The sequence below is a fragment of the Gossypium raimondii genome, chromosome 12, assembly GCF_025698545.1.
Source record: "Gossypium raimondii isolate GPD5lz chromosome 12, ASM2569854v1, whole genome shotgun sequence".
In the NCBI taxonomy this organism is placed as follows: Eukaryota; Viridiplantae; Streptophyta; class Magnoliopsida; order Malvales; family Malvaceae; genus Gossypium; species Gossypium raimondii.
In genome coordinates, this window is record NC_068576.1 from 42,898,702 (window position 1) to 42,909,674 (window position 10,973).

Consider the following 10,973-nt stretch of genomic DNA (forward strand, 5'->3'; position numbering starts at 1 on the left):
TCCTTACCAAAAAAAAAGTTTAAACTGGCTTCGTCTCTTAATTCATCTTTTTTATCTTCACTTTATCATCAAGTAATAATACCCTTTTCCAAATGGTGAAAATTGTTATAATCAAATTTATGGCTTGATGTCTGCCAATAATGAATACTCTTCTTCTCTAAGGAAGGGAAGAAGAAATCCTTCTACAATTTGTTAATATTGTTCAAAGCCTAGTGTTGAGCTAGGAGATTTATAATAGGTTTCTTGTATATGCTCGAGGAGGAAGTCTACTAGGCTTGATGAATAAGTATGGTGGTAAAACACTAGAAATGGATGTACAGTGCTACATCCAGGTGATACTTGAAGGGCTTATTCATCACAAAAAGGCTCGTTCATTCTGATCTAAACATGGTATTGGTTTAGCTCCTCTAAAGATTGTCAATTTTGGATTAATTAAACAATATGAGATAAAAGATACAGGTTTGGGTTTTTGAGGTACAAGATATTACATGTCTCTTGAATCAATTGCCAGGAAAGTGGTGCATTGACTGTATGGAGAGGATTTAAAGAGACAAACTTTTGAGGGAAGAGTCACTAAACACTTAGGAAGACATGCCAATGTTAGAGAAGAATTTTTGATGGAATGCTTTATTATTGATCCAAACCAAAGGTGTTGCTACTATGTCACCCCTGTCTTCTTATCCCAAACCACATGCTTCCTGCAACTCATCCCATTCTTTACCATATCTCCAACAGCAAAAAGTATATTTCAGTCTCAACCTCCAGCAGGTTTTATCATGTTTAATAGTCTCACTTAAAACGAGAAAGTCTTACGAGGAAACAAGGATAAGAAAGCGAAGAGCAAAAAAGAGCTACGCGTACTTGTGGGCCTAGTTATGCTTAAAACAATCAATCTAGCAGGAGCATATATGTGGACATGGTCGCACATGCTTCGCTTTTACCTTAGGTTTTATGTCGATGCTTGCCGTGCAGGCTCCCCAGCAAACAATGATCATAAAATTCTGAGCTCTTTGTTTACTTCATGGACCTTTTCATTGAAGAAGCCCCTCAAGGATTTAAAACAATCTTATGTTCCTCTTCGATCTTCAAAAAGCTCTTCTTTTAGTTGGTTTTTTTCTTGGTCGTAGATAGAATTAGAATTTTTTTTACACCAAGATATTAGCATTTAGCATTATTGTCTAAACCCAACAATTCATCATATAATCCCATATCATGTTCATATATTTTAGGTCAAAGTACTTGAAAAATGTCTATTCTAGCTTACCTGTTCAATCCACCATTAAAATACTACCAAGGAAAATGTAAAATTAAATTTAACCCCATAAAGAAAAAGCACATTTCATTAAACCAATCCACTTTGTATACGACGAGAAGAAGAATAGAAAAAATACAATAGGCTCTAACATGCCTTCGTTCCTACTCCCCTAATCTGAGGCTTGAGAAATGATTACCGTCCCCTCATTTTTGTTTCATCTTTTAAGAAAGATTAAGCAAATCCAGATTGTTTATAATCCAAGAAATCACATGCCCAAGTTTAGAGCCACCCGGAATTGCTCCGGAACACGGAGCAATGGTGCTTGACTTGATCCGGGCTTCCCCAGCTGACCACAGGCAGCCATCTGATCATCGCCTCTACTGAAGCGCATAAAAACAATGCAACCACCTTCTGCTAAAATATTTCTAAACTCGATCATCTTCTCATCGCTGCTCGGTCTAAATTGAGAACCACAATGAGGATTAAATGAAATAAGATTGATTTTGCAAGGAATACCCTTCACAAGATCGATTAACCTCTTTGCATCTTCAATGCTGCAGATAGAAATTAAATCAAAGTCCCATTGGCGGTTAGAATTATATCAATTCAAACTAAAATTGCAAAAACTAATAAACACCTTAGTGGTTTCAGAATATGGCAATCAACGATTCAAAAACAACAGAGATATTATGATAGCTTGATTAGAGTTCTACAATAGACCAACAAGTAGGATATTGAGGTTACATCACTGCAGAGACAAACGGATTGAGACCCACTGAAATTCAATCTGTAGACCCAAAATCTATACTTCAGGTCAAAGATAAAGCAAAATGTTTGAGACACAATGTGTTATATATAATCATATTGTCCAAATCTCAGTTGCACTTGAACTGGCCCTTGAAATTGATACACACACATTAATCGACAGTCCACAAGTTTCAATATTTTAGGGGAAAGGATGATTGCATACAATCTAACTCCGCATACCCAAACACTTAAACAATATGAAATATTGCTCAAAAGGGAAAGGTTATCTAACCTGTCATTGATTCCCGCTAGCATCACATATTCAAATAGAACTTTGTAGTTATTTTTGAACTTTAGTTCCTCCCTAAGGGTCTCAAGAAGAAAGCTTAATTTATACTTCCGATTAATTGGCATGATCCAATTTCTGACCTGCATGATTTGTCAAAAAAATGTCAGTCTACCACTGTCTAGATCTCCCCCTCTACATTTATTTGTGCCTTCCTTTGGTGTGCGAGTATCCACACAAGTGCACTCCTCTCTCCCTTATGTGTGTGTGCATGTCTGCGTATATTTATGTAAGAAAGAGGAGCAGCAATAAGAATATATATGATAATAAAGTACCTCATCAGTTGTAGCATTCAAACTAACAGCTAATGCACATTTTGATTCATGGAGAAAACGTTTCAGCTGGGGGACAAGTCCACTTGTAGAAACAGTGACCTTGCGAGGGCTAAAGTGAAGGCCTTGTTCATCCACCAAGATATCAGCAGCTTTTATGACATTTTCAATATTATGAAATGGCTCACCCATTCCCTACAAATTCACGAAGCAACAATAGGATTAGGGTTTCACTGAAAATCATTGAATACCCATCTCCCAGATAATCTAAGACGACCCTGTTGAACCCACTAGTATTCTATAGAAAGAGGATTAAATTCCCACAATATTTTCATTTATTACGACCAAAACAGGTAAGCAGGAAACCATTGACTACTCAACTACCATATAATCTAACAAAACCCATTGAGTTTACTACAGTAAAAACAGGATTAAGTACCCACAAGATTACATTGTTCGCCACAAGATTAATTGAAAGAAGCTGATGTGGAAAAGAAAACTGGAACAACAATAGTTCATTTAAAGGGAAATTCTTTTGAGTGTCTACACACAATATAAAGGGTTGACAACTCTACTTGCTATATAAAATTAAAACACGCAATAACAAAACGCCAAAACAGAATTCTTGCAATTATTCCTTAAAGAACTGAAAATTTTTGCTCAAAAACTGACTTTCAAATAACTAGCACTTTATGACTACAGACCAGTTTGATGCTTCCAGAACAACAAAACTCCATCTAGTAGACACACAACATGCCAAATTATTAATATAAGTATACATTCTAATAGATAGAAGAAAAAGTATGCAGATCCCAACAGGCAAGAGAGCAATTATATTTTCTCAAGCATTACACTCAATGAACACTAGAAATCTACAATAAACATACCATAAATACAACATTTGTAATAGAACCAACATCACCAGAGAGCAATCGCCTAGCATATACTGCTTGCTCTACAATCTCGGCTGCTGTTAAATGCCTCCTCAGACCCATCCTACAATATGGATCCATGAATCAAAGGCATGCACCTTATTGACAAAAGATTTCTAAGAGTCTGAAATTATCTAAATTGCCAATTGAGGAAAATATAATTTACCTGCCAGTATAGCAGAATTGGCAATTCATGGCACAGCCCACTTGACTTGAAACGCAAACAGTTGTCCTGCCCCTATCGCAAGGTATCACAACTGTTTCTATTACCAACCCGTCATCCAGCGCGAACAATATCTGCAACCTCCTGTGTGAGTTTCAAAATCAATGAGAAGTTTCTCAAAGTAAGGCAAGCAACTGACCCAAGTAGGGGTGAGCAAAATTCGATTCGACTCGAAAAAATCGAAAAAAAATTCGAATTTCGAGTTAAACGAATCGAGTTAATCGAGTTATTCGAATCAACTCGAATTTTTTTTCAAATTTCGAGTTCGAATCGAGTTGAGTTTTCAAATTCGAATAACTCGAATAATTCGAATAATTCGAATATCAAACTATAATATTTTACATTTTTACCCCAAACTCCCAAACCTTTTTACTTTTCTCTCAAAACTTTTACTCCTTCCCACTTTCCCCCCAAAACTTTTACTCCCCTCCCCTCCCAACCCCCCAACCTACCCAAAATTCATTTCCCACCAAAATTTTACTCTCCCATTTATTTTTTCTCAAAATTTTACTCCCAAAAACCCTCAAAACCTTTTATTTTCCCCCAAAATTTTTACTCCCTCCCACTTTTCCCCTAAAACTTTTATTCACTTCCCATCCCATCTCCCATCTATCCCAAACCCTCCCCCCTCCAATTTTTTTTAATATTTTCCCTCCAAAATTTTACTTTCCCTATTTACTTTCCCTCAAACTTTTATTCCCCAAAACTTTTTATTTTTCTCCTAAACTTTTACTTCTCACCCTTTACTCTCAAATAAAAAATCAAAATTATCCAAAAAAAAATCACTAAACATAAATAGTAATAATTTTATTTATATCTACTATTTATATTATTAAATTAAATTTCACATTTTATATTATTTATATTATTGAATTGTTTAGTCATATTGAATATTTATATTAAAATTAAATTATTAATTATGCCATAAAATATTCGTGTTAAATTTTTATATTGGTATCAATTTCACATTTTATTTTTAAAATAACTTTTATTAAAAATCATATTTTTACATTTAACATATTTTTAATTCTAAAATACATAGTGACAAGAATCAAGATAACTGAAACAACTAAGCAAGCAAAGAAGCTAAACAGTATATAAAAAATTAATAAATAAATTATGAAGTGATGAAAGTTAATAAAAAATTTGATTAAGGTGGACAAATTTTATTACGATGGGTGACAATAGTTACAAGGACCCAAAATTATTTTTTAAAATTTAACTCGAATAAATATATTCAATTCGATTCGATTCGAATTCCATCTCACTCGACTCGATTCGAGAAAACTTCAAATAAAGTTAGGATGATAAAATGAGATTCAAAAACTCGATTAACTCGAAAATTTTCGATTCGATTCGATCGAATGCTCACCCCTAGACCCAAGGTGGATATACAAATTTAAGGTTTTACAGAGATGAAAAGCATCCGAATCAAAACAAATAGTCTAATCACATTGCAAGAGATTGCACATGATTAGATTATGCGTACCTTTCTAGTGCCATCAGATGCAGTGAGAATATCTTTCAAGGACAAGGCCCTAAGTTCAGCATGCTCACTCAGCATTTTCTTGAAATCTTTGTTTAATCCTAAAAGCCACGATTGCACATCAGTTCAATCAGTACAAAAGAAAAGTTACAGGAATAACACGGGAACTAAATCAGTTCGCTCCTTAGCAAGATTACAAAAGCAAAAACAGAACAAAAAAAAAAGAAGGAAAACCATGGTTCTCTAATGGATGAAGTAAGCTTGATAGAAAAAAAAAAAAAAACCTTTTAGCTCATCAATATCATGTGCCCAGATATTGTCTCCATAGAGACGCTTCCATAACATTAAAGCCTGACCAGGCCTGAATCCATGTGATTGAACCCATTCCTGAAAAAGAAACCCCCAATAAGATTAGACACGGATTCAAAATACAAACTTCAGACCATAAATTGTTCAAATAAAATAAATACCCACTTGAAATTCGGCATAATTCAGCCCTTTGAGAAGCACCTTGGAGCCCTTGGGCAGATGTGTATAGGTTTGGCCACGTTCACAATCAGGGAAATCATGGTTTTCTGGGAGGGAAAGTAGTGAGGCTGCAGAAGAGCAGGAAGAGGGGGTGGAACTAGAAATGGAGCGAGGGCCATGGGAAGAAGGTAAGGAAATGAGGTGAGGCGGTTTGAAACAAGTGAAGGAAAAGAGAGGGTGAGGGGGGAAACAAGGAAGTGTAGTAGCAGAGGAGGAATAAGCCATAGCGAGGGAGAGAGGGTTAACTCCGAATCGGACTCGCCTCATCCACATATAACCCATCTCCATTTTGTGTTTTGTTGTTTACTGAAAATCCCAGGTTTTTATCAGGGTTTCGTTTCCGATACTATCATCTTACACGACGTCGTAGCTCTTTTTGTTAGGGGAAAAAACCAATGGAAATTAGAGTAGAAATGAAATATGTAAGATACGTTTTATGGGGAACCATTTTTAATTTTCTTTTCTTAATAATTAGAATATATCTCAGACTTTGGACTAATCACCTGGAAGAAATTTAGACTAATTTATTTCTTGCAAATTAAGATATTACAAAATCAAATAATATTAGAATTTAGATTATAATCACTATTTCTAGTAAATTTGAAACAAATATGATATTACTTCTTAAATTATTATTATTTAAGTTTAGTTTACTTTACCAAATAACGAGTTCAAACATTCGAATTTATTATCTAAAGTTATTTTGTTTTAATAAATAATGGATTCACTTATTCCAAGTTACTTGATTTTATTTTTTTATTTATTTTTTTGAAAGGAGGTCGATTTGATTAAAATAAATTTGTGAAGTGCCAACAAAGGTAACAGATTCACAAAATAAGAAGTACCCCATCAAGTATTTGATAATGCAAATCATACACTTTGCGCATAATCACTTATCAAGGAAATCTCATACTTGCACTTGACGGGATTTGAACTCAATTATTATACGAAATTCCCCCACCAGAAATAATATCGAACCACCGTCTACCTAGAGCCGATGAACCTCTTAACACATCCGATATCATTGTCAATGAAGAGTTTGTCTCCCAACTCTAGTGAGAGCCTAAATGTCTAAAGGGACGGCGGGTTCACAAAGTGAAAGTGTGCTCATAGGGTATCTGAGAAGGCGAACCATACAAGTTGTTAATGGACAAGCATCAAGGAAATCTCTCATTTGTACTTGATGAAATTTGAACCCATATTTTCGAGCAAATCAAGCTACAGCTTGCTACCATGCGCAAATATAAGATTTTATTGATGGGTGACTATATATCCATGCTCATGGTTCACCTATTTAGGCACCCGATGAAACATTTTTATTCTATGAACCCATCACCTTTTTAAATACTCAAACCCTCGTCAATGTTAGGAAACTGACACTTTACAAACTTCTCCCGATTGAATCAATCTCCCCTCAACAAACATAATCCAAATACTTAATAAGATTTGACTTTAATACATATTGTTTTGAAGGTAGAACTAAATGCATATTAGATTAAAATTTTGAGTAATTATATAAATACAAATATTAAAAAAATACATATATGCAACCACTATAAACCCTAAATCTGCTGCGGTTAGGGTTGAAATTCAAGATCTTAAGTAAACATTTTTCCATTATTTCAAATTGTTATTTGAGATTAATAAGTCAATTTTTTTTCCTTCATCAAGAAAAACCACTAGTTTTTAATTGTCTAGTGACCTTAAGGCATTTAGTTCTGCCATTAAATAAAACAATGCAAAGAAAATGAATGGTATTGCCATGAGTATATGACTCAATCGCATGCAACTATTTCCCCTAAATTAACAAAAAGAAGATTAAAAAAAAGAGGCTATGTCAAATCACTTCATTATAACTTGAAAAGATACGACCAGCAAGAAATATATGATTATGAAGTACTTCAGGCCTACATAATATTAAACTTCTCATGTCTAATCTAAACGCAATAAACAGTTGCTACCCAGAATAGAAGAAATAAGTAAACAGGTGAAAGCAAGTACCAAAAGCTAGCTGTTTTTAGCTCTAAAATGTCTGTTTGGAGATCCAACCAAATGGTTCTGCTGGATTTACAGCAACGATGAGAAACAACTCTGAGCACTACACTAGTTTCCAGATTTCTTCTTCCTAAAATTGCACTTCCATTACCCTTTTGAAGATTGAGATGTAGCATAAGATTAGGGCAACAAGTGCACTGGACTTTATTCTTGGCTCAGAAGCAAAGCAAACACTGCCCACAAAATATCACTCTTCAACAACATTCACCAGCTCATACTCTATCAGTGACAGATTGTTATCTTCCTTCACATTGAAACTGGCAGGTTCATCAACCTCAACACGACCCCACTTGTCCACTGCAAGCCTCATTGATCCTTTAAACATGTCTATTTTCGCGTTGCGGAGAGTTACAGTGGCACCCTCTTTCATTAAGTCCACTACAAAATAAAGATTGTCTTAGCTCTAAGAAACACTGTAATCTTCCAACAAAAAAGCATGTATTATTGCCTTCACCATCAAACAACTCCATGTAATGAAAACATGATCTTGAAATGATCGAGTAAACATATTCATAATCAATAATCTCATAAGATCTCATATAAATGAGATATCAATGCTCATATTGGTGAATTTGGTTACATGTGTAAAGTTTTCTTTAATAGTCTGGTCCGTGAACTCTACTACTTGCATTCTTTGTAATGACTGTATGGAATTGTTTTTCTTTCGTGTAGTTATGGCAGAGCATTTTACAGACCTCTAATACAGCAAGGACATGATAGCCGGTCAACTGAGCGTAATTGAGTGATCAACAATTTCAAAGGGAAAACACCTTAGTCAATCTTATTACACTTGCATGGACAGCACAGAATGCAATCCTAGACGACACTCTGGACAACCAAACTCTCAAGGAACTAGAGACTAGCAGCTACTAGAGCCTTTTTTTTTTAACATACCTCTTAAATGTATTATTAATCAGTTCATAATGTTCTATTCAAACTATTTGTAGTTCTTCTGTTATATTCCCTAATGATATAAGGGTTCAATTCAGCCAAATTACTAAATTAGTCTTTTAAAGGCCGTAACTAGCATTTATTTCATTCTTGCGATTCAAATGAACAACTAGCATTCATTTTATTCCAATTCATATTTAGCAACAGAAAGCCAAGATCAAACATACAGTAATCAAATAATCATTATGTATAGAAAACCTTCTGTTGTTAAAATTCATAAAATCGGAAGATGCACAATGTTTAAAAGTGTGTGAATTTACATCAGTCATGACATCTGAACACTCAATTTACCAATAAGCTAATAGTTTGTAATCATAAGACCCACAACTAGCATTTATTTCACTCTGCGACACTATCAGCAACCCAAAGATAGACCTTTTCAGATAAACCGTGTTAAAGGAATCTTGACAAACACAAATGCTATCACTACTACCACAAAAAATACTATCACGTCATAGGAAACCAATGTTGCAGTAATTGTCTAAAAGAATAAGAGAACTAAATATAAAATGCCAGAAAGATAAAACCATAAAACATAAAACTAACCAAATGCAGTAAGATGCATGACAAGTAAAACCTCTAGCCATAACAAAAGTAAAACTATTGCCCAATTAAAACCTGCATCCGGAGAAGAATATGAAGAACATACCTTGTTCATTTCTAGCAGTAAAGATAATCATTCCTGTCTCATCTCCTACCAGGCATTCCGCAATTCGCATTTGACGAACTTGAGGACCATCAGCACGCCCCTTCTGCAATACCATCTTTGTGCTGACAACCTTGACAGTAAGAGTGTGACCACTAGTGCCAGGGCGAAGTTGGTCCACCTTGGTGAAAACAGGTTTCCTCAATGACTTCGATTCTGCCATTTCAATAACTTCTGAAAGAATACCGAGAGAAATAGATGGTGAAAACTACAAGAAAACCAGCGTTGACAAAAAAAATAAACCACATAGAACTAGCGTCTTAACCATGGGACAAATTACAGCAGATTATTCCACATTTAAAATGTTTTCGAATCTAAATTAAGCTAAATCGTTTTTTTGAAAAAAAAAAAACCTGCGAAATTCCAATTGATGTCAGAACAAAATTAATGATGAAAACAGCTAGATTTAACATCCAAAGGCAATACTTCGATCATTGTAACTTGAAATTCTATCTAACAAGAAAGCATAACTCTAATCATAATCAATAACTTCAGATAGAACAGTAAAATCCCAGACTTTCCCCGGAATAATTACATTTTGGTAAGAAAACAGGCATACGAGAGAATAAGTTGAATCGAATCTAAGGAATCAGAGTCCGATTATCCTGGTTCCTGATCATCTAACAGAATGGTGACGAACGATACTAAAATTTTAAGATGAAATACAAACGAGAAAGAAGTGCAAACTAAAAAGATGATAAATTTAAAGATTAATAGGAAAAAAAAAACATAAGAAAGGTTTGAATGTTACCTGGGGAGATCTGGAGAGCGAAGTGGAATCGAGGATTTGAGAGAGAAAGAGAGTTAAAAAAAGAAAGGAAGATTTGTTTGAGAAGAAACACTCCACTTCAAGTCGGCTGAATCTAACAGGTTTTAGCCGTAGATTTCCGATTGTATTTGTGTATACCTAAATTACCTATTCTCTAACGGTGTCGTTTCACTTTTTGGCTTTCCTTACTTTGGATTAAAGCTTTGATTAGAGCCTAGGCGTGGGAGGAGGGAGATTTGATTCCGTTGGATTGAATTTTTAAATATTTTAATCGTTCTTCCTAATTTTATTTGAGTTCGGTTTTTTGTTTTTTTATTTCTTAAATATTTCTAGCAAACAATAATTTTTCAGGAGCTTTTAAATTATTTTCATTATTTTAAATATAAAATATTTATTTTATATCATAAAATTAAAATTAAGTTTATATTAAATAAAAATACAATTTAATTCGATTTTGAATAATCACAGTTTTGAACTTACATTCCATAAATTATTTAAATATTTTGGTTTGGGTCAATTTTTTACTCAGACTTAAGGGTCAATTATCAAGAGTTTTTTTTTTGATAATTTCTGTTAGCCTTTTTTAATTTGAATTATTTTGATTTGAGTAATTTTGGATTTAAAACATTTTAGATGTATTTTATTTTTTGAGTTTAGGGTACTAAATAAAATAGTTTTTTAACAATTTAATCAATTTACATAA

At 33.9% G+C, this 10,973-nt stretch overlaps 2 protein-coding genes across 2 annotated transcripts; both read right to left on the minus strand.

Annotated features, from left to right (window-relative positions):
* Positions 1 to 1,322: 1,322 nt before the first annotated feature.
* On the minus strand, positions 1,323 to 6,099 carry LOC105764270 (uncharacterized). The gene is made up of 8 exons (XM_012582795.2): positions 5,736 to 6,099; positions 5,546 to 5,648; positions 5,265 to 5,362; positions 3,719 to 3,849; positions 3,508 to 3,616; positions 2,624 to 2,815; positions 2,295 to 2,431; positions 1,323 to 1,809 (listed from the first exon to the last, which is right to left on the minus strand). Exons 1-8 carry the CDS (start codon positions 6,075 to 6,077, stop codon positions 1,521 to 1,523), a joined length of 1,401 nt encoding a protein of 466 aa, XP_012438249.1. The 5' UTR covers positions 6,078 to 6,099; the 3' UTR covers positions 1,323 to 1,520.
* A 1,508-nt stretch (positions 6,100 to 7,607) lies between these two features.
* LOC105764271 (uncharacterized protein At4g28440) lies at positions 7,608 to 10,416 on the minus strand. Its single transcript, XM_012582796.2, has 3 exons — positions 10,253 to 10,416; positions 9,445 to 9,675; positions 7,608 to 8,222 (listed from the first exon to the last, which is right to left on the minus strand). Exons 2-3 carry the CDS (start codon positions 9,662 to 9,664, stop codon positions 8,032 to 8,034), a joined length of 411 nt encoding a protein of 136 aa, XP_012438250.1. The 5' UTR covers positions 9,665 to 9,675; positions 10,253 to 10,416; the 3' UTR covers positions 7,608 to 8,031.
* Between the last annotated feature and the right edge of the window lie 557 nt (positions 10,417 to 10,973).